The sequence below is a fragment of the Atractosteus spatula genome, chromosome 13 (assembly GCF_055471065.1).
Source record: "Atractosteus spatula isolate fAtrSpa1 chromosome 13, fAtrSpa1.hap1, whole genome shotgun sequence".
In the NCBI taxonomy this organism is placed as follows: domain Eukaryota; kingdom Metazoa; phylum Chordata; class Actinopteri; order Semionotiformes; family Lepisosteidae; genus Atractosteus; species Atractosteus spatula.
Genome location: NC_142718.1, coordinates 253402 through 277894, shown reverse-complemented (window position 1 = coordinate 277894; position 24493 = coordinate 253402). Strand labels below are relative to the sequence as shown.

The 24493-nt window shown below is 50.3% G+C and overlaps 2 protein-coding genes across 2 annotated transcripts; one reads left to right on the top strand and one right to left on the bottom strand.

Moving 5' to 3' along the window:
• Positions 1-305: 305 nt before the first annotated feature.
• Positions 306-14504, bottom strand: LOC148821462 (endoplasmic reticulum resident protein 27-like). The gene is made up of 7 exons (XM_088930979.1): positions 14441-14504; positions 14114-14199; positions 12273-12410; positions 11611-11727; positions 11114-11239; positions 1407-1604; positions 306-907 (listed from the first exon to the last, which is right to left on the bottom strand). Exons 1-7 carry the CDS (start codon positions 14502-14504, stop codon positions 854-856), a joined length of 783 nt encoding a protein of 260 aa, XP_088787105.1. The 3' UTR covers positions 306-853.
• On the top strand, positions 13933-22242 carry LOC148821461 (retinal cone rhodopsin-sensitive cGMP 3',5'-cyclic phosphodiesterase subunit gamma-like). Its single transcript, XM_088930976.1, has 5 exons — positions 13933-14226; positions 15930-16748; positions 19689-19843; positions 19926-19966; positions 20533-22242. The coding sequence occupies exons 3-5, from the start codon at positions 19698-19700 to the stop codon at positions 20607-20609; spliced, it is 264 nt and encodes an 87-aa protein (XP_088787102.1). The 5' UTR covers positions 13933-14226; positions 15930-16748; positions 19689-19697; the 3' UTR covers positions 20610-22242.
• The last annotated feature ends 2251 nt before the right edge of the window (positions 22243-24493 follow it).

Below are 24493 nucleotides of genomic sequence, written 5' to 3'. Positions count from 1 at the left end.
TGCACACACACACTCACTGAATACACACACCGCACACGCATACTACGCACACACCCACACACACTGCACATCTCTTACACACACACGTAATGCACAACCGCACAGACGCTGCACATCTGCAACACACACACTGGACACGCACACTGGACACGCACACTGCACACACGCACACATGCACACTGTACACGCACACACTGAGCACACACTGCATACATGCATACATGCATACTGCACACACACACTGCAGTCTGCCTGTCACCACTCCACACACAGACAGTTGCTCTTCACCGAAATTAATTTACAGCTTTTCCATCTTCACCAGGTGTGAGATTTATTACCTCATGTTGTCATATCAGACCTTCTCAATGGGGCAGAAGTCCATTCTGCAGTGTGCGGTCAATAGCGTGTAGGCTACATCTCGGATTCCAGATCACAGCATGGACTACATCGCAGTCTACAGGCTACAACCTTGAACACAGCTCAGACTACAGATTACAGCTCAGACTATGGTGTAGAGTTTAGACTACAGATTACAGCTCAAACTATGGTGTACAGTTTAGACTACAGATTACACCTCAGACTACCGATAACAGCCCAGACCAAAGTGTAGAGTTTAGACTGCAGATTACAGCTCAGACTATGGTGTACAGTTTAGACTACAGATTACAGCTCAGACTACAGATTACAGCTCAGATGACAGATTACAGCCCAGACTACAGTTTACAGCTCAGATTACAGTTTACAGTTCAGACTACAATGTACAGCTCAGACTACAGATAACAGCTTAGAATATAGTTTACAGCCCAGACTATAGATAACGGATCAGAATATGCTCTCTGTCCCCTTTACAAAACTACAGCTCAGACTTGCTGTGGGTTGCCGCGGGTGTTGGTGGATCATTCTGCTCCTGTAGAAAAATCATACAGATTATTGTAAAGACAAAAACATGCACAGAGATAAAGAGGTCAAATCAATATTAATTAGCTCTCAAGGTTTCACAAAATTGGAAATCGGAAGCATCAAAGGACACTTGACATGAGCATGAGAGATTGAGAGCCAGGTGTGGGTGACTGATGTGGGACCGACAGTGACCGGAGGGGGAGAAGAGGTCAAACAGAGCAGCTGTTAGAGAGAGGAGGAGAGACAGAGAGAGGTCAGGGAGTGTAGCAGGCAGACAGAGGGAGACTGAGCAACACTGAGCTGTCTGAGGAGTACAGAGAGAGGAGTACAGAGAGAGGAGGAAGAGAAGAGACAGAGAGAGGAGAAGAGACTGAGAGCAGGAGAGGGAGAGAGGAGTTCAGACAGCAGGAGAGTTAATGACATTCAGTGTCTCTAACAAGAATGAAAAGATGTTTAATTGGTGTCGTCCTAATTGAGATCATGTGACGTGCTGACAGGTGGCTGACCTGCAGATCCCCTCTCAGGTACGAGTAACAGAACTCCTGCACGTGCTCAGTGGTGACTTCCTGTGCCTGCATGAGCCACTTCCTGTCTGTCTGGGTGTCATACAGGCCCACTGCAGGGAGGTCATGTGACTTCAGCCCAAAGTACTCCAGTGAGCGCCTGTTGGAACTGACAGCTCCATCTATCAGCACGAAGAGTAACTGCAACACAGCACAGCGACACCAAGATAATTACAGTCCAGTACAACACAGCAACAATAACACCCTGCAGTACAGTACAGCTACACTGTAACACACTGCAGTACAGCACAGCTACACTATAACACACTGCAGCACAGTACAGTACAGCTACACTATAACACACTGCAGCACAGTATAGTACAGCTACACTATAACACCCTGCAGTACAGTACAGCTACACTATAACACACTGCAGTACAGTACAGTACAGCTACACTATAACACACTGCAGCACAGTACAGCTACACTGTAACACACTGCAGCACAGTACAGTACAGCTACACTGTAACACCCTGCAGTACAGTACAGCTACACTATAACACACTGCAGTACAGTACAGTACAGCTACACTATAACACACTGCAGCACAGTACATCTACACTGTAACACACTGCAGTACAGTACAGTACAGCTACACTATAACACCCTGCAGTACAGTACAGTACAGCTACACTATAACACCCTGCAGTACAGCACAGCTACACTATAACACACTGCAGTACAGTATAGTACAGCTACACTGTAACACACTGCAGCACAGTACAGTACAGCTACACTGTAACACACTGCAGTACAGTACAGTACAGCTACACTATAACACACTGCAGTACAGCACAGCTACACTATAACACACTGCAGTACAGTACAGTACAGCTACACTATAACACCCTGCAGTACAGCACAGCTACACTGTAACACACTGCAGCACAGTACAGTACAGCTACACTGTAACACACTGCAGTACAGTACAGCTACACTATAACACACTGCAGCACAGTACAGTACAGCTACACTATAACACACTGCAGTACAGTACAGCTACACTGTAACACACTGCAGTACAGCACAGCTACACTATAACACACTGCAGCGCAGTACAGCTACACTATAACACACTGCAGCACAGTACAGTACAGCTACACTATAACACACTGCAGTACAGCACAGTACAGCTACACTATAACACCCTGCAGTACAGTACAGCTAAACTATAACACACTGCAGTACAGTACAGTACAGCTACACTATAACACACTGCAGTACAGCACAGCTACACTGTAACACACTGCAGTACAGTACAGTACAGCTACACTATAACACACTGCAGTACAGTACAGCTACACTGTAACACACTGCAGCACAGTACAGTACAGCTACACTGTAACACACTGCAGTACAGCACAGCTACACTATAACACACTGCAGCGCAGTACAGTACAGTACAGCTACACTGTAACACCCTGCAGTACAGTACAGCTACACTATAACACACTGCAGTGCAGTACAGTACAGTACAGCTACACTGTAACACACTGCAGTACAGTACAGCTACACTATAACACACTGCAGTGCAGTACAGTACAGTACAGCTACACTGTAACACACTGCAGCACAGTACAGTACAGCTACACTATAACACCCTGCAGTACAGTACAGCTACACTATAACACACTGCAGTACAGTACAGTACAGCTACACTGTAACACACTGCAGTACAGTACAGCTACACTATAACACACTGCAGTACAGTACAGTACAGCTACACTATAACACCCTGCAGTACAGTACAGCTACACTGTAACACACTGCAGTACAGTACAGTACAGCTACACTGTAACACACTGCAGCACAGTACAGCTAAACTATAACACACTGCAGTACAGTACAGTACAGCTACACTATAACACACTGCAGCACAGTACAGTACAGCTACACTATAACACCCTGCAGTACAGTACAGCTACACTATAACACACTGCAGTACAGTACAGTACAGCTACACTGTAACACACTGCAGTACAGTACAGCTACACTATAACACACTGCAGTACAGTACAGTACAGCTACACTATAACACCCTGCAGTACAGCACAGCTACACTGTAACACACTGCAGTACAGTACAGCTACACTATAACACACTGCAGCACAGTACAGTACAGCTACACTGTAACACACTGCAGTACAGCTACACTATAACACCCTGCAGTACAGTACAGCTACACTATAACACACTGCAGCACAGTATAGTACAGCTACACTATAACACACTGCAGCACAGTATAGTACAGCTACACTGTAACACACTGCAGTACAGTACAGTACAGCTACACTGTAACACACTGCAGTACAGTACAGCTACACTATAACACACTGCAGTACAGTACAGTACAGCTACACTATAACACACTGCAGTACAGCTACACTGTAACACACTGCAGTACAGTACAGTACAGCTACACTGTAACACACTGCAGCACAGTACAGCACAGCTACACTATAACACCCTGCAGTACAGTACAGTACAGTACAGCTACACTATAACACACTGCAGCACAGTATAGTACAGCTACACTGTAACACACTGCAGTACAGTACAGTACAGCTACACTGTAACACACTGCAGCACAGTACAGCTACACTATAACACACTGCAGTACAGTACAGTACAGCTACACTATAACACCCTGCAGTACAGCACAGCTACACTATAACACACTGCAGTACAGTACAGCTACACTGTAACACACTGCAGTGCAGTACAGCTACACTATAACACACTGCAGTACAGCACAGCTACACTGTAACACACTGCAGTACAGTACAGTACAGCTACACTGTAACACACTGCAGTACAGCACAGCTACACTATAACACACTGCAGTACAGCACAGCTACACTGTAACACACTGCAGTACAGTACAGTACAGCTACACTGTAACACACTGCAGTACAGCACAGCTACACTATAACACACTGCAGCGCAGTACAGCTACACTATAACACACTGCAGCACAGTACAGTACAGCTACACTATAACACCCTGCAGTACAGTACAGCTAAACTATAACACACTGCAGTACAGTACAGTACAGCTACACTATAACACACTGCAGTACAGTACAGTTACACTGTAACACACTGCAGTACAGTACAGCTACACTGTAACACACTGCAGTACAGCACAGCTACACTATAACACACTGCAGTACAGCACAGTACAGCTACACTGTAACACACTGCAGTACAGCACAGCTACACTGTAACACACTGCAGCACAGTACAGTACAGCTACACTGTAACACACTGCAGCACAGCACAGTACAGTTACACTGTAACACACTGCAGTACAGTACAGCTAAACTATAACACACTGCAGCACAGTATAGTACAGCTACACTGTAACACACTGCAGTACAGTACAGTACAGCTACACTATAACACACTGCAGCGCAGTACAGTACAGCTACACTATAACACCCTGCAGTACAGCTACACTGTAACACACTGCAGTACAGCACAGCTACACTGTAACACACTGCAGTACAGTACAGCTACACTATAACACACTGCAGCGCAGTACAGTACAGCTACACTATAACACCCTGCAGTACAGCTACACTGTAACACCCTGCAGTACAGTACAGCTACACTGTAACACACTGCAGTACAGTACAGTACAGCTACACTGTAACACACTGCAGTACAGCTACACTATAACACCCTGCAGTACAGCACAGCTACACTGTAACACCCTGCAGTACAGCACAGTACAGCTACACTGTAACACACTGCAGTACAGTACAGCACAGCTACACTGTAACACCCTGCAGTACAGTACAGCTACACTGTAACACACTGCAGTACAGTACAGTACAGCTACACTGTAACACACTGCAGCACAGTACAGTACAGCTACACTGTAACACACTGCAGTACAGTACAGTACAGCTACACTATAACACCCTGCAGTACAGTACAGCTACACTATAACACACTGCAGCGCAGTACAGTACAGCTACACTGTAACACACTGCAGTACAGTACAGTACAGCTACACTGTAACACACTGCAGCACAGTACAGTACAGCTACACTGTAACACCCTGCAGTACAGTACAGCTACACTGTAACACACTGCAGCACAGTACAGTACAGCTACACTATAACACACTGCAGTACAGTACAGTACAGCTACACTGTAACACACTGCAGTACAGTACAGCTACACTATAACACACTGCAGTACAGTACAGTACAGCTACACTGTAACACACTGCAGCACAGTACAGTACAGCTACACTGTAACACACTGCAGTACAGTACAGCTACACTATAACACACTGCAGCACAGTACAGCACAGCTACACTGTAACACCCTGCAGTACAGTACAGCTACACTGTAACACACTGCAGTACAGTACAGTACAGCTACACTGTAACACACTGCAGCACAGTACAGCACAGCTACACTATAACACCCTGCAGTACAGTACAGTACAGTACAGCTACACTATAACACACTGCAGCACAGTATAGTACAGCTACACTGTAACACACTGCAGTACAGTACAGTACAGCTACACTGTAACACACTGCAGCACAGTACAGCTACACTATAACACACTGCAGTACAGTACAGTACAGCTACACTATAACACCCTGCAGTACAGCACAGCTACACTATAACACACTGCAGTACAGTACAGCTACACTGTAACACACTGCAGTGCAGTACAGCTACACTATAACACACTGCAGTACAGCACAGCTACACTGTAACACACTGCAGTACAGTACAGTACAGCTACACTGTAACACACTGCAGTACAGCACAGCTACACTATAACACACTGCAGTACAGCACAGCTACACTGTAACACACTGCAGTACAGTACAGTACAGCTACACTGTAACACACTGCAGTACAGCACAGCTACACTATAACACACTGCAGCGCAGTACAGCTACACTATAACACACTGCAGCACAGTACAGTACAGCTACACTATAACACCCTGCAGTACAGTACAGCTAAACTATAACACACTGCAGTACAGTACAGTACAGCTACACTATAACACACTGCAGTACAGTACAGTTACACTGTAACACACTGCAGTACAGTACAGCTACACTGTAACACACTGCAGTACAGCACAGCTACACTATAACACACTGCAGTACAGCACAGTACAGCTACACTGTAACACACTGCAGTACAGCACAGCTACACTGTAACACACTGCAGCACAGTACAGTACAGCTACACTGTAACACACTGCAGCACAGCACAGTACAGTTACACTGTAACACACTGCAGTACAGTACAGCTAAACTATAACACACTGCAGCACAGTATAGTACAGCTACACTGTAACACACTGCAGTACAGTACAGTACAGCTACACTATAACACACTGCAGCGCAGTACAGTACAGCTACACTATAACACCCTGCAGTACAGCTACACTGTAACACACTGCAGTACAGCACAGCTACACTGTAACACACTGCAGTACAGTACAGCTACACTATAACACACTGCAGCGCAGTACAGTACAGCTACACTATAACACCCTGCAGTACAGCTACACTGTAACACCCTGCAGTACAGTACAGCTACACTGTAACACACTGCAGTACAGTACAGTACAGCTACACTGTAACACACTGCAGTACAGCTACACTATAACACCCTGCAGTACAGCACAGCTACACTGTAACACCCTGCAGTACAGCACAGTACAGCTACACTGTAACACACTGCAGTACAGTACAGCACAGCTACACTGTAACACCCTGCAGTACAGTACAGCTACACTGTAACACACTGCAGTACAGTACAGTACAGTTACACTGTAACACACTGCAGCACAGTACAGTACAGCTACACTGTAACACACTGCAGTACAGTACAGTACAGCTACACTATAACACACTGCAGCGCAGTACAGTACAGCTACACTGTAACACCCTGCAGTACAGTACAGCTACACTGTAACACACTGCAGCACAGTACAGTACAGCTACACTATAACACACTGCAGTACAGTACAGTACAGCTACACTGTAACACACTGCAGCACAGTACAGTACAGCTACACTGTAACACACTGCAGTACAGTACAGCTACACTATAACACACTGCAGCACAGTACAGCACAGCTACACTGTAACACCCTGCAGTACAGTACAGCTACACTGTAACACACTGCAGTACAGTACAGTACAGCTACACTATAACACACTGCAGTACAGCACAGCTACACTATAACACCCTGCAGCACAGTACAGTACAGCTACACTATAACACCCTGCAGTACAGTACAGTACAGCTACACTATAACACCCTGCAGCACAGTACAGTACAGCTACACTGTAACACACTGCAGTACAGTACAGCTACACTATAACACACTGCAGCACAGTACAGCACAGCTACACTATAACACCCTGCAGCACAGTACAGTACAGCTACACTGTAACACACTGCAGTACAGCTACACTGTAACACACTGCAGCACAGTACAGTACAGCTACACTATAACACACTGCAGTACAGCACAGCTACACTGTAACACACTGCAGTACAGCTACACTATAACACACTGCAGTGCAGTACAGTACAGCTACACTGTAACACACTGCAGTACAGTACAGTACAGCTACACTGTAACACACTGCAGCACAGTACAGTACAGCTACACTGTAACACACTGCAGTACAGTACAGCTACACTGTAACACACTGCAGCACAGTACAGTACAGCTACACTGTAACACACTGCAGTACAGTACAGTACAGCTACACTATAACACACTGCAGCACAGTACAGTACAGCTACACTGTAACACCCTGCAGTACAGTACAGTACAGCTACACTATAACACACTGCAGCACAGTACAGTACAGCTACACTGTAACACACTGCAGCACAGTACAGTACAGCTACACTGTAACACACTGCAGTACAGTACAGTACAGCTACACTGTAACACACTGCAGTACAGTACAGTACAGTTACACTATAACACACTGCAGCACAGTACAGTACAGCTACACTATAACACACTGCAGCACAGTACAGTACAGCTACACTGTAACACACTGCAGTACAGTACAGTACAGCTACACTATAACACACTGCAGCACAGTACAGCACAGCTACACTGTAACACACTGCAGTACAGTACAGTACAGCTACACTGTAACACACTGCAGTACAGTACAGCTACACTGTAACACACTGCAGTACAGTACAGTACAGCTACACTATAACACACTGCAGTGCAGTACAGTACAGCTACACTGTAACACACTGCAGTACAGTACAGTACAGCTACACTGTAACACACTGCAGCACAGTACAGTACAGCTACACTGTAACACACTGCAGTACAGTACAGCTACACTATAACACACTGCAGCACAGTACAGTACAGCTACACTGTAACACACTGCAGTACAGCACAGCTACACTGTAACACACTGCAGCACAGTACAGTACAGCTACACTATAACACACTGCAGCACAGTACAGTACAGCTACACTGTAACACACTGCAGTACAGTACAGCTACACTATAACACACTGCAGTACAGCTACACTATAACACACTGCAGTACAGTACAGCTACACTATAACACACTGCAGTACAGCTACACTATAACACCCTGCAGTACAGCACAGCTACACTATAACACACTGCAGTACAGCTACACTGTAACACACTGCAGCACAGCTACACTATAACACACTGCAGCACAGTACAGTACAGCTACACTATAACACACTGCAGTACAGCACAGCTACACTATAACACCCTGCAGCACAGTACAGTACAGCTACACTATAACACACTGCAGTACAGTACAGCTACACTATAACACCCTGCAGCACAGTACAGTACAGCTACACTGTAACACACTGCAGTACAGCTACACTATAACACACTGCAGTACAGCACAGCTACACTATAACACACTGCAGTACAGTACAGCTACACTGTAACACACTGCAGCACAGTACAGTACAGCTACACTGTAACACACTGCAGTACAGCTACACTATAACACCCTGCAGTACAGTACAGCTACACTATAACACACTGCAGCACAGTATAGTACAGCTACACTATAACACACTGCAGCACAGTATAGTACAGCTACACTGTAACACACTGCAGTACAGTACAGCACAGCTACACTATAACACACTGCAGTACAGTACAGCTACACTGTAACACACTGCAGTACAGTACAGTACAGCTACACTATAACACCCTGCAGTACAGTACAGTACAGCTACACTGTAACACACTGCAGTACAGCACAGCTACACTGTAACACCCTGCAGTACAGTACAGCTACACTGTAACACACTGCAGTACAGTACAGCACAGCTACACTGTAACACACTGCAGTACAGTACAGCTACACTGTAACACACTGCAGTACAGTACAGTACAGCTACACTGTAACACACTGCAGTACAGCTACACTGTAACACACTGCAGCACAGTACAGTACAGTTACACTGTAACACACTGCAGCACAGTACAGTACAGCTACACTGTAACACACTGCAGTACAGTACAGCTACACTATAACACACTGCAGCACAGCTACACTGTAACACACTGCAGTACAGTACAGTACAGCTACACTATAACACACTGCAGTACAGCTACACTGTAACACACTGCAGTACAGTACAGCTACACTATAACACACTGCAGCACAGTACAGTACAGCTACACTATAACACACTGCAGCACAGCACAGTACAGCTACACTATAACACACTGCAGCACAGTACAGTACAGCTACACTATAACACACTGCAGCACAGCACAGTACAGCTACACTATAACACCCTGCAGTACAGTACAGCTAAACTATAACACACTGCAGTACAGTACAGTACAGCTACACTATAACACACTGCAGCACAGCACAGTACAGCTACACTGTAACACACTGCAGTACAGTACAGCTACACTATAACACACTGCAGCACAGCTACACTGTAACACACTGCAGTACAGTACAGTACAGCTACACTATAACACACTGCAGTACAGCTACACTGTAACACACTGCAGTACAGTACAGCTACACTATAACACACTGCAGCACAGTACAGTACAGCTACACTATAACACACTGCAGCACAGCACAGTACAGCTACACTATAACACACTGCAGCACAGTACAGTACAGCTACACTATAACACACTGCAGCACAGCACAGTACAGCTACACTATAACACACTGCAGTACAGCACAGCTACACTATAACACACTGCAGTACAGCACAGTACAGCTACACTATAACACACTGCAGTACAGTACAGTACAGCTACACTATAACACACTGCAGTACAGTACAGCTACACTGTAACACACTGCAGTACAGTACAGTACAGCTACACTATAACACACTGCAGTACAGTACAGCTACACTGTAACACACTGCAGTACAGTATAGCACAGCTAAACTATAACACACTGCAGTACAGCACACACAGTGCTGCTGGGAGCCAGTGTACATCTAGATCATGGGCCAGCTGCTGGCCGGGCCAGTCGAGATTGATGCTGTCCAGCTCGGCTCAAACCCAGTGAGCTGGGCAGACATGCTCAGCGCAGCACAGCGCCAGGGCGGTGCGGTCCGACGGGCAGGGCTGACCTGTCCTCTGTACTGTGGTGCCAGCGCCTTCAGGAGCTCCCTCAGCTGGGCAAACCCGGCACTGCGCTTGTCCGCCAGGAGCAGCAGGTGAGCTCTGACCGCAGAGCTGAACAGGCCCACTGCTGTCTGCAGGACAGGCCAGAGTCAGAGTCAGTCCGCGTGTGGTGTGAGACCTGGAGCTCAGGCAGAGAGAGAGAGAGAGAGAGAGAGAGAGAGAGAGAGAGAGAGAGAGACTAACAGGTAGACAGACAGAGAGGCAGACAGGTGTGCTCTGCTGTACCAGAGACAGACAGACACAGAGACAGACAGGTGTGCTCTGCTTTACCAGAGACAGACAGGTGTGCTCTGCTGTACCAGAGACAGACAGTCACAGAGACAGACAGTCACAGAGACAGACAGGTGTGCTCTGCTGTACCAGAGACAGGCAGACAGACAGGTGTGCTCTGCTGTACCAGAGACAGACAGACAGACAGACAGACAGGTGTGCTCTGCTGTACCATGTCATTGTACTCAGTGAGGTAGTAGAGCTCGTTGGTGCGGATGAACCTGGTCAAACCATCAGAGTCGATCTTCATTCTTTCCTGGAGCTGCAGGTTCTCCTGATGACTGTCTGTCTGCGGGGAAACACTCTGTTTACTGTTTGTACACTGCAGGACACAAAGGTGCAGACGTGTTGTTACAGACTGAGTGTCTGTTCAGGAGTGATGATGATGATGAAGGGTGTCAGTGAGGGGCTCTGGGTGACTCTATCCTCTCTCCAGCTCCAGTGTCCAGTCTCTGTCTGTAACCCCACTGTCACCCTGACACAGGACACAGAGGTGCAGACGTGTTGTTACAGACTGAGTGTCTGTTCAGGAGTGATGATGATGATGAAGGGTGTCAGTGTGGGGCTCTGGGTGACTCTATCCTCTCTCCAGCTCAAGTGTCCAGTCTCTGTCTGTAACCCCACTGTCACCCTGACACAGGACACAGAGGTGCAGACGTGTTGTTACAGACTGAGGGTCTGTTCAGGAGTGATGATGATGATGAAGGGTTACTGGGCTCTGGGATGTTACTAGACTGACTGCAGGTGAGAGACAGGTGTGAGACGGGTGTGACAGGGGTGTAACAGGTGTGAGACAGTTGTGTGACGGGGGGTGACAGGTCCCTGCGGAGTTACCTGTCTGAAGATGGACACGGTGTCTCCTGTGATGTTGTAGAACTGCCAGACCTCTGGCTCGCTGCAGAGGGCGAAGGGCAGGGCCTGCAGTCTCGACGCTACTGACAGAAACTCCTGGAATCCTTGGCCACCGTCCTCCTGAGGCAGAGAGGAACAGTGAGGCGCCCTGACAGCTCACCCTACCTTACTGGCCTGACCAGTGAGTCAGTCAGGGTCCCCACAGCAAAACAAGTACAATTCACATAAACACGTCTACAGACATTTACAGTAGACACATCATATAAGACATTTACACATGAACATATGGAGCATTATTGAGAGACAGGCTCACTGTCTGTTCCTCAGGCTGGGACAGGAGATCACACACTGTATTATTATTATTATTATTATTATTGAGAGACAGACTCACTGTCTGTTCCTCAGGCTGGGACAGGAGATCACACACTGTATTATTATTATTGAGAGACAGGCTCACTGTTCCTCAGGCTGGGACAAGAGATCACACACTGTATTATTATTATTAAGAGACAGGCTCACTGTCTGTTCCTCAGGCTGGGACAGGAGATCACACACTGTATTATTATTATTGAGAGACAGGCTCACTGTCTGTTCTTCAGGCTGGGACAGGAGATCACACACTGTATTATTATTATTATTATTATTGAGAGACAGACTCACTGTCTGTTCCTCAGGCTGGGACAGGAGATCACACACTGTATTATTATTATTGAGAGACAGGCTCACTGTTCCTCTGGCTGGGACAGGAGATCACACACTGTATTATTATTATTGAGAGACAGGCTCACTGTTCCTCAGGCTGGGACAGGAGATCACACACTGTATTATTATTATTAAGAGACAGGCTCACTGTCTGTTCCTCAGGCTGGGACAGGAGATCACACACTGTATTATTATTATTATTGAGAGAGAGGCTCACTGTTCCTCAGGCTGGGACAGGAGATCACACACTGTATTATTATTATTGAGAGACAGGCTCACTGTTCCTCAGGCTGGGACAGGAGATCACACACTGTATTATTATTATTGAAATACAGGTTCACTGTCTGTTCCTCAGGCTGGGACAGGAGATCACACACTGTATTATTATTATTGAAATACAGGTTCACTGTCTGTTCCTCAGGCTGGGACAGGAGATCACACACTGTATTATTATTATTGAGAGACGGGCTCACTGTCTGTTCCTCAGGTTGGGACAGGAGACCACATACTAGGCTGCCAGTTCATCTCCTCCCTCTCCCAGTAGGATTGGGACCTGTTGTGATTCTGGCAGGTGTGGGAATTCTGGGATTAAATTTGTTAATTTGGGGAAGAATGTTTCTCTAATCCCAGAATAGTTGTCACAGTGCCGTAGGAAGTGCACCTCTGTCTCTGTCTCCCAGTCTCTCTATCTCTCTTTCCCTCAGTCTCTCTATCTCCTAGTCTCCCTCTCTCTCACCCAGTCTCTCACTCTTCCTGTCTCTCTCTCTCTCCCAGTCTCTTTATCTCTCTCTCTTCCAGTCTCTCTCTCTCCCTGTCTTGTTTACTGTGGTTTGAAGAGCAAAGGGATGCTGGTGCCAGAGCCCACAAGCCTCTACACGCCCTCACTTCCTGTGCCGCCCGCTCGCCCCCCCGCAGGAAGTCTGGCCAAGGCTCGGCATTCTGGGACCGACACCCATTCCGTAACCACCGCGACAGACACTTCCTGTGTCCCGCTGGGCCACAGCGGTCAGGAGAAAAACAAACTTCGAGAGGAGCTATAAATACCCTGGGCGCAGTCTGGTGAACTCGGGGCGACCTGCAGCAGGAACTCGGGGCACCCCCACCCCACTCCTCTCGCTCACCTTGAAGAACCCGACGACCACGACCTCCGCCGACGCCACGAACGCCTGCGCTGCACCGACGTCCCGCAGCCTGACGGGGGCGCCGTCTGGAGAGAGTGAGAGCAGCAGCAGTGGTCAGTGTTACCTGGGTCAGTGGCTCAGGTGGACAGTGAGAGCAGCAGTGGTCAGTGTTACCTGGGTCAGTGGCTCAGGTGGACAGTGAGAGCAGCAGCAGTGGTCAGTGTTACCTGTGTCAGTGGCTCAGGTGGACAGTGAGAGCAGCAGTGGTCAGTGTTACCTGGGTCAGTGGCTCAGGTGGACAGTGAGAGCAGCAGTGGTCAGTGTTACCTGGGTCAGTGGCCGAGGTGGACAGTGCGATCAGCAGCAGCCAAGGCAGTGGGAGGCTCAGCATGGCTGGGGCGGTCAAGACGATCGGGCGGGCGGTCAGGCAGGCGGTCAGGCAGGTGGTCAGGACGATCAGGCAGGTGGTCAGGCAGGCGGACAGGACGATCAGGCAGGTGGTCAGGACGATCAGGCAGGTGGTCAGGCAGGCGGACAGGACGATCAGGCAGGTGGTCAGGCAGGTGGTCAGGACGATCAGGCAGGTGGTCAGGCAGGCGGACAGGACAATCAGGCAGGCGGTCAGGCAGGCGGTCAGGACGATTGGGCGGGCGGTCGGGCAGGTGGTCAGGATGATCAGGCAGGTGGTCAGGACGATTGGGCAGGCGGTCAGGCAGGCAGTCAGGACGATCGGGCAGGTGGTCAGGCAGGCGGTCAGGATGATCGGGCGGGCGGTCAGGCAGGCAGTCAGGACGATCGTGCAGGTGGTCAGGCAGGCGGTCAGGATGATCGGGCGGGCGGTCGGGCAGGTGGTCAGGACGATCGGGCAGGTGGTCAGGCAGGCGGTCAGGACGATCGGGTGGGCGGTCAGGCAGGCGGTCAGGACGATCAGGCAGGTTGTTAGGCAGGTGGTCAGGACGATCGGGCAGGTGGTCAGGCAGGCGGTCAGGACGATCAGGCGGGCGGTCAGGCAGGTGGTCAGGACGATTAGGCGGGCGGTCAAGCAGACAGGAGTCTCTGCTCGCTCTCAGCCTCTCAGTGTCGGCGTCTAGCGAGTGGCGCTCAGATGCTGATCTTTAACCCCCCAGAGGCGCCGGCAGGCCTGTCAGCTGACCGGTCAGGGTGGCCTGACTGGCTGGCCGCTCTCAGAGCTGCTGGGAAGAGCACAGGTGCTGCTGAGAGCCGCAGGTGCACGTGGACCAATCAGCTGCAGGCGTGTGGGAACTGGGGCCTCTGGGGGCGGGGTCTCTGGGGTCATCTGGGGGCGGGGTCTCTGGGGTCATCAGGGGGCGGGGCCTCGGGCTACCGCTTCTCTTCCTTCACCCTGGAAAAGGTTTCCTTCCTGTGACCGACTGGAAACGGCTTGAGACCAGAGGAGCTCAGCGCTCAGGCTGTGAACACCTGTGTGTCCTTGCTGTGTCACTGAGCCTGTCCTCTCTGGACAGCCAGGTCTGCCTGTGTCCAGTGTCTCTGGCCAGGCTGTGGTCACTGAGCCTGTCCTCTCTGGACAGCCAGGTCTGCCTGTGTCCAGTGTCTGTGTCCAGTTTCTATGTGCTGGCTTTAGTCTCTGGACTATTTCAGTCCAGATGTAAAAAAAGCCATATCAGCCCCCTGCTCCCACTGAGCCACATTGACCAGAGAAAAGCGCAGATCACAGAGACAGAGACCGTTTCCAGCTGGAAGTCTTATCTAATGCCTCCCTCTGCTGGTCTGGCCTGGGAATGACACCCTTTGTCCTACAAAGCCAGAATGGGTCATTCCTGTGTTTCGCCACCAGGGGGCCGTGTTCGTCTGGCTGTGCTCACCCATCAGTCAACGCGTGTGGAGGATTCACGGAGGAGCTGAGCCCACGGCAGGCTTGGCCTCACCAGGCTGCACAACCCTCTTGCAGTCGCTCAGGCCCCTCCAGCCGGACTGAGCTACAGCAGAGCAAAGCCCAGAGGTCAGCACTGAGCTGGGACCCTGGCTGTGGCCCCGCGCAGCCCGCAGAGCGCCTGACCCGCTGGAGGACTCCCCAGGCCGTGGCGTGCGCGGGGCTTTCTGAGTCAGACCCCTGCGGACGCACACACAGCGCAGTGGCTGAATCCCCTCACGCACACACACACATGTCGATTAGGAGCTGTAAATACAGAAGCCCACAGCTCGGCTCACCTGCCCCACGCTAACTGCGGCTGATCCCATTAGCAGCTCGTTAAGACCCTGAGCAGATTAAAGTGCAGAATCCAGACTTCTGCTCCTGCCTCCCTCCTCCTCTCCTCCTCTCCTCTCAGCAGATTAAAGTGCAGAATCGAGACTTCTGCTCCTGCCTCCTGCCTCCCTCCTCCTCTCCTCTCAGCCCCTGGACACATGCAGCGGACAGGCGAGCTCCGTCCTGCCCTGATCCTCCTCGCCGGGCTGAGCTCGTCCCCTGAGGACCCCAGGCGGAGCGCTGTGATTGGGAGGGCGCGGGGGTGCGTGGGCGGGGGGATTAGGGGTATTTAAAGGGGGCGTGGGACAGGCTCGGGGATAACAGCGACCAACACAGAGGGACGTCCATCAGAAGCAGCCGAGCCGCCTGGAGGACCTCAGCAGCACAGCACAGCGCAGAGCCAGTCAGGTGAGGAGTCTGAGAGCTCCCCTCGTCTGCCCTCCCTGTCCCTCACCCCGAGACTGTAGATCTGGGGTCACCCTGCCATCCCAAGACTGTAGATCTGGGGTCACCCCGCCCATCCCGAGACTGTAGATCTGGGGTCACTCGCTCATCCCAAGACTGTAGATCTTGGGTCACCCTGCCATCCCGAGACTGTAGATCTGGGGTCACTCGCTCATCCCAAGACTGTAGATCTGGGGTCACCCCGCCCATCCCGAGACTGTAGATCTGGGGTCACCTGCTCATCCCAAGACTGTAGATCTGGGGTCACTCGCTCATCCCAAGACTGTAGATCTGGGGTCACCCTGCTCACCCTGAGACTGTGGACCTGAGACCTGTGAGGTGACCCCTCTCACCCAAGCCTGTGGACCTGAGACCCGTGGGGTGAGCCCGCTTGCCCCGAGACTGTAGATCTGGGGTCACCCCGCTCGCCCCGAGACTGTGGGTGCCCACACCCCTCTCTCCTGGCCTGGGCTGTATGATCAGAGTGAGATGGCTGCTCTGCTCTGGGCTACAGCTGGACGGAGCTGGATGGTTCAGCAGCTCAGTGGACATCCGAGGGGACAGAGCGGCGCTCTGCGTCCAGCCTGCAGGGGGAGCCCTCTGCTCACCCCACTGAGATGGGCCATCAGCCCACAGGATGACACAGGACGCCCCGACACCAGCCCCCCCCCACCCCTGGCCATCCCCCCTGGGACGACTCGTCCCCTTACATCACCCTCCCGAAGATCAGCTCTTAATGCCTTAACGAGCTTAACGAGGACGAGGGGGGAGGACAGCTACTGCGAATTAGGAGGGGAGTCGGGGATGGAAATAGGGATCAGGAGGGAGAGAGAGGATCTGAAAGAGAGAGGGGGTTCAGTGGGAGACAGAGGCAGACTCCATGCACAATGATGTGTTATAAAGAGAGACATAAACAGAGTTTCACCAGCAGCCTGCTGTTTGTTATTCAAAGGGATTGGCTCATTCCCGAATTGCTGATTCCCAGGCTAATTGCAGCAGGAAGAGGCTCTATCTGTGTCAGAGCCGGGAAGGAGAATGTGAGCCACTCATCCGCTAATCCCAGATCAATTTAGGGATTACAAGAGTGTGACAGAGAAAGAGACAGGAAGAGAGGGAAGGGGCAGTGTCTGTATTATAGTGTGGGAGTGTGTGTATTAACCCCTCTCTCTCAGTGTAGTGTCAGTGTACAGTAGTGTGCAGGAGGAGTGTGTGTATTAACCCCTCTCTCTCAGTGTAGTGTCAGTGTACAGTAGTGTGCAGGAGGAGTGTGTGTATTAACCCCTCTCTCTCTCTCAGTGCAGTGTCAGTGTACAGTAGTGTGCAGGAGGAGTGTGTGTATTAACCCCTCTCTCTCAGTGTAGTGTCAGTGTACAGTAGTGTGCAGGAGGAGTGTGTGTATTAACCCCTCTCTCTCTCTCAGTGCAGTGTCAGTGTACAGTAGAGTGCAGGAGGAGTGTGTGTATTAACCCCTCTCTCTCAGTGCAGTGTCAGTGTACAGTAGTGTGCAGGAGGAGTGTGTGTATTAACCCCTCTCTCTCAGTGCAGTGTCAGTGTACAGTAGTGTGCAGTAAGAGTGTGTGTATTAACCCCTCTCTCTCTCTCTCAGTGCAGTGTCAGTGTACAGTAGTGTGCAGTAAGAGTGTGTGTATTAACCCCTCTCTCTCTCAGTGCAGTGTCAGTGTACAGTAGTATGCAGGAGGAGTGTGTGTATTAACCCCTCTCTCTGTGCAGTGTCAGTGTACAGTAGTGTGCAGGAGGAGTGTGTGTATTAACCCCTCTCTCTCTCTCTCAGTGCAGTGTCAGTGTACAGTAGTGTGCAGTAAGAGTGTGTGTATTAACCCCTCTCTCTCAGTGTAGTGTCAGTGTACAGTAGTGTGCAGGAGGAGTGTGTGTATTAACCCCTCTCTCTCAGTGTAGTGTCAGTGTACAGTAGTGTGCAGGAGGAGTGTGTGTATTAACCCCTCTCTCTCTCTCAGTGCAGTGTCAGTGTACAGTAGTGTGCAGGAGGAGTGTGTGTATTAACCCCTCTCTCTCAGTGTAGTGTCAGTGTACAGTAGTGTGCAGGAGGAGTGTGTGTATTAACCCCTCTCTCTCTCTCAGTGCAGTGTCAGTGTACAGTAGAGTGCAGGAGGAGTGTGTGTATTAACCCCTCTCTCTCAGTGCAGTGTCAGTGTACAGTAGTGTGCAGGAGGAGTGTGTGTATTAACCCCTCTCTCTCAGTGCAGTGTCAGTGTACAGTAGTGTGCAGTAAGAGTGTGTGTATTAACCCCTCTCTCTCTCTCTCTCAGTGCAGTGTCAGTGTACAGTAGTGTGCAGTAAGAGTGTGTGTATTAACCCCTCTCTCTCTCAGTGCAGTGTCAGTGTACAGTAGTATGCAGGAGGAGTGTGTGTATTAACCCCTCTCTCTGTGCAGTGTCAGTGTACAGTAGTGTGCAGGAGGAGTGTGTGTATTAACCCCTCTCTCTCTCTCTCAGTGCAGTGTCAGTGTACAGTAGTGTGCAGTAAGAGTGTGTGTATTAACCCCTCTCTCTCTCAGTGCAGTGTCAGTGTACAGTAGTGTGCAGGAGGAGTGTGTGTATTAACCCCTCTCTCTCAGTGCAGTGTCAGTGTACAGTAGTGTGCAGGAGGAGTGTGTGTATTAACCCCTCTCTCTCTCAGTGCAGTGTCAGTGTACAGTAGTGTGCAGGAGGAGTGTGTGTATTAACCCCTCTCTCTCTCAGTGCAGTGTCAGTGTACAGTAGTGTGCAGGAGGAGTGTGTGTATTAACCCCTCTCTCTCAGTGCAGTGTCAGTGTACAGTAGTGTGCAGGAGGAGTGTGTGTATTAACCCCTCTCTCTCTCAGTGCAGTGTCAGTGTACAGTAGTGTGCAGTAAGAGTGTGTGTATTAACCCCTTTCTCTCTCAGTGTGTAGAGATGAACGCACAGCCCCCTGCAGGAAGTGCCCTGTCAGCTCCTGCACCCTTGGATGCAGGTTCCACCCCCAAGAAGGGGCCCCCCAAATTCAAGCAGCGCCAGACCCGCCAGTTCAAGAGCAAGCCCCCCAAGAAGGGAGTGAAAGGGTGAGTCTTCAGGGAGAGCTGGTTCAACAGCAAGGTGACGAGTGTCAGAGGGGTGACCTTTGCTCTGTGTCATGTCCCGCAGGTTCGGAGATGACATCCCGGGAATGGAGGGCCTGGGAACAGGTATGGAGCCCCGCGCTGCTGCCCCCCTGTGGGACACACATGCACACACACTCGGCTGGGTGCTTACGTCTGGTGGCCTGTAGTGGGTGCTGTAGCCTCAGTTCACATAACACTACCTGTGCCTGAGAGGCATCGTGGAAGAGCAGGTTCTGCAACAGCGCCACACACCTCGCTGCAGTGCTCTGTAGTACAGTGAAGTAGAGTACTGTCCTGCAGTACCACACTCTCTTACAGTATCACACTCTCCTGCAGTATCACACTCCCTACATTATCACACTCTCCTGCAGTATCACACTCCCCTACAGTACAACACTCTCCTGCAGTATCACACTCCCCTACAGTATCGCACTCTTCTACAGTATCACACGTTCCTACAGTAAAGTACTCCCCTATAGTATCACACTCCCCTACAGTATCGCACTCTTCTACAGTATCACACGCTCCTACAGTAAAGTACTCCCCTACAGTATCACACTCCCCTACGGTATCACACTCTTCTACAATATCTACAGTCTAGCACTGCCCTGCCTCCTCTCATTCTCACTGCTGTTCCTCTCTTCTCTCAGACATCACCGTCATCTGCCCCTGGGAGGCCTTCAGTCACCTGGAGCTGCACGAGCTGGCCCAGTTCGGCATTGTCTAGCCCTCCTCCTCTTCCTCTTTCCTCCGTAAGCCTCCAAACTTTCCCTGGCCTCCCCCCCCCCCCATCGTGTGTCACATGCAGTTTGAATAAAGAACAAGACATAGAAAAGGCAGTTAGACACCTCCCTGCGTCTCCCTGGTGCCTCCCTCTCTGCCCACTCCCCCCCTCCTCAGCCTGAGGGACAAGTCCGAGGCTCAGATAGACATTTACTGAAAGATATATGTATTTTGTTTTATGCATATACTATATGCTAGTTTATTTATATATTGATCTTTTCAGAAAAATAGATTTTTGTTCGTTCTCGGGTTTTTCTTTTAATTTTCTTGGTAGATGAAGCTCTTCCAGCAGAGACAGGGAGAGACAGGGAGACAGGGAGAAGTAGAGAACTGACCTGCAGGTCGTGGTCTGGAAGTCTGAAGAATCTGTGCTGCTCCCCCAGTTTGACTTGTGCTGTTGTCTTTTCTCCCACCTTACTGACGTAATTAACTAGTGACCTAAAGAAAGTGATTCATTGATCTTCCGTCATGATGCTTGATCTCAAAAGAATTGAATCACTAAATCTCTAACGAACCTCTAACGAGTGAAGCTGTGTCTTTACTCTTCTCCTGACACCTGCAAACACAAATGGAAAAGTAATAAAGAAAACAGCACAGTCCATGCCTATTAGAACCTTCCCATTTTACCTTCAAACTGGTGTTTAACCAACAATGTGCTAAAAATCCAACCCAATCACACAATCCAAGCGCAGAGTCAGTCGATATCAATGGCCTGCTTGCTGACCGCTCACCCACAGCACCGTGACCAGCACCGCCCTGTACAGGACACATACAGGTATTTGAACCACATAAAACACAACTATGAAGCAATTAGGTGTGGTAACTTTACATGTTTGCTGTGCTGAATTCCAAAAGTGACAGCGCCCCCTGCAGGGTGGGGTTGACTACTTCAGGCTGAGTCACCGCTCCTTGGCGCTAGCCCAGCACTAGGCTCCAGGGACACTAGTGTCCTTTGTGACACTAATCGTCCAGTCATGACACTATTGGTCCAGTGCTGATCAGTAATGATGCTAATAGTCCACTACCGGTTCAGTCACGGTCCAGAGCTGTCCACTGCTCCACTGCAGGACTCCCTGGAGTCTCCTGTCCAGTGACCCTGCAGGAGCTGGGCTGCAGCCTGTAAGCACACACAGCAGGAACCCACAAACACACTGGAGGACAGGCTGGGGCCACAAGAAACCGGGGACCCTGCAGAGCTCAAGGGGACAGACAGACAACCGATCCCTCCACCCCCACTGAACCCTGACCTCACCGTCCCAGGACTGAAGGGAACCTCCTCCCAGACTTGTCTCTCAGTCCCCAGAGAGATTCGGCCCCAGGACCCCAGCATCGGCCCCCCTCCCTTCAGCACCTCTGAGCCCAGCTCTGGTCACTCGGTCCAGCCTGCTGTCCAGCAGGAGAGAGTGAGGAGGGCCTGGTCACTCGGTCCAGCCTGCTGTCCAGCAGTCCAGGGAGAGAGCGAGGAGGCAGGGCTCTGGGGTGCCATAGTGACCTGATGTTACCATGGTTACTAATGAACTATGTCACCAGCTGACTCTCCCTCCAGTTCAATAAACCTGTGCTGTTGTGTCAGATAACCTGGGTGTCTCTGCTGCCTCTTTTCTGTTCTTCCCAAACCCTGCAGCATTTCTGATTTCATGAATCGAGATGTTTTTCCTGGAGTCAAAAAAACATTTCCCAAACATACAGCTGATACAGACTGAGACCTCACGCTGAAGCAAAGGGATATACTGCAACTACACACTCAACAGCACACACTGACACACAAACACATACACGTCCTCTTTTCTGAATGATAGACACTGATACACAAAAACACACACTGATACACAAATGCACACACTGATAGACACTGACACCCACACACAGATTGACAATGGAGTGGATCAGACTGCTGCGCACTGGGAGTCTGACTGACAGCACTGTCACACCTGGAGCGGATCAGACTGCTGCGCACTGGGAGTCTGACTGACAGCACTGTCACACCTGGAGTGGATCAGACTGCTGCGCACTGGGAGTCTGACTGACAGCACTGTCACACCTGGAGCGGATCAGACTGCTGCGCACTGGGAGTCTGACTGACAGCACTGTCACACCTGGAGTGGATCAGACTGCTGCGCACTGGGAGTCTGACTGACAGCACTGTCACACCTGGAGCGGATCAGACTGCTGCGCACTGGGAGTCTGACTGACAGCACTGTCACACCTGGAGTGGATCAGACTGCTGCGCACTGGGAGTCTGACTGACAGCACTGTAAACCCTGGAGTGGATCAGACTGCTGTGCACTGGGAGTCTGACTGACAGCACCGTCACACCTGGAGTGGATCAGACTGCTGCGCACTGGGAGTCTGACTGACAGCACTGTCACACCTGGAGTGGATCAGACTGCTGTGCACTGGGAGTCTGACTGACAGCACTGTAAACCCTGGAGTGGATCAGACTGCTGTGCACTGGGAGTCTGACTGACAGCACTGTCACACCTGGAGTGGATCAGACTGCTGCGCACTGGGAGTCTGACTGACAGCACTGTCACACCTGGAGCGGATCAGACTGCTGCGCACTGGGAGTCTGACTGACAGCACTGTCACACCTGGAGTGGATCAGACTGCTGCGCACTGGGAGTCTGACTGACAGCACTGTCACACCTGGAGCGGATCAGACTGCTGCGCACTGGGAGTCTGACTGACAGCACTGTCACACCTGGAGTGGATCAGACTGCTGCGCACTGGGAGTCTGACTGACAGCACTGTAAACCCTGGAGTGGATCAGACTGCTGTGCACTGGGAGTCTGACTGACAGCACTGTCACACCTGGAGCGGATCAGACTGCTGCGCACTGGGAGTCTGACTGACAGCACTGTCACACCTGGAGTGGATCAGACTGCTGTGCACTGGGAGTCTGACTGACAGCACTGTAAACCCTGGAGTGGATCAGACTGCTGTGCACTGGGAGTCTGACTGACAGCACTGTCACACCTGGAGTGGATCAGACTGCTGCGCACTGGGAGTCTGATTGAGATCAGTTTAAATCCCGGAGAGGAACAGACTGACTGTCAGAGCCTCTGTGATGGGTTTGGGTGATACAGTCTGAGTCAGAAGCACAGTTTCTGTCGCCCCGTGTCTCTGCTGTTTCACAGCTCAGCTTTATCGCTGCTCCAGGATTCTTATTTCAATAACGTTTTATAAAAATAAACTTTCTATTCTCTTACAATTGCGCCGTGCGATGTACATGATGCTTTTAAAAGTGCTACCTGTGTCTCCAGAGCGCAAACGAAGCTCCTGCGCTGCAGATAGAAATGTCTGTCTCCACACGCCCTCCCAGAACGCACGTCTCCGGGCCTCCGTTTACACGCTTCGGTTTTTTATAGTTCACCGGTAGAATTCCCCTTCTTCACTTTTGGATGTGCGTGCCCACGGTATTTTAGTGTGCGCCTTGTCTGTTGCTCCTCTGTGCCAGGCACAAGGACAAAACGAAAGAGCGCACTCGCTGCTGAACCGAAGACCGAATTCCTGTGCTTCTCAACCAGGGAAGAAGGAAGCTGGATCCTTATATAACACGTCACACAGCAATGCAATTTAACTTCCCTTTGACACCCCTCTCCCCCTCCTGACTGAGTCCGAGTTCCGAATGTTCAGACACGCTCACCCTGTACTAAACACAAATGCTACACGCTGAAGAAGAGGACAGTAAAAAGGCATTCATAGTCTCTCTAAACCAGGGCTGTCCGGTAACAGAAACAGTTAGCAATAATAAATGCAAACAAAAGAGACTATCAGAGTAACAGTGGGAAATGATTTTATTACAATTCCCTGGCGACACAGCTGTTC

What these genes read in the sequence shown, in the direction of transcription:
- LOC148821462 (XM_088930979.1), bottom strand. Translation starts at nt 14,504, where the DNA reads ATGCTGAGCCTCCCACTGCCTTGGCTGCTGCTGATCGCACTGTCCACC. An exon ending in CACCTCGGCCACTGACCCAG is followed by an intron (nt 14,200 to 14,440) that starts GTAACACTGACC and finishes CACTCTCTCCAG; the next exon opens with ACGGCGCCCCCGTCAGGCTG. An exon ending in TGGTCGTCGGGTTCTTCAAG is followed by an intron (nt 12,411 to 14,113) that starts GTGAGCGAGAGG and finishes TCTCTGCCTCAG; the next exon opens with GAGGACGGTGGCCAAGGATT.
- LOC148821461 (XM_088930976.1), top strand. Translation starts at nt 19,698, where the DNA reads ATGAACGCACAGCCCCCTGCAGGAAGTGCCCTGTCAGCTCCTGCACCC. An exon ending in CCCAAGAAGGGAGTGAAAGG is followed by an intron (nt 19,844 to 19,925) that starts GTGAGTCTTCAG and finishes CATGTCCCGCAG; the next exon opens with GTTCGGAGATGACATCCCGG. An exon ending in AATGGAGGGCCTGGGAACAG is followed by an intron (nt 19,967 to 20,532) that starts GTATGGAGCCCC and finishes CTCTTCTCTCAG; the next exon opens with ACATCACCGTCATCTGCCCC.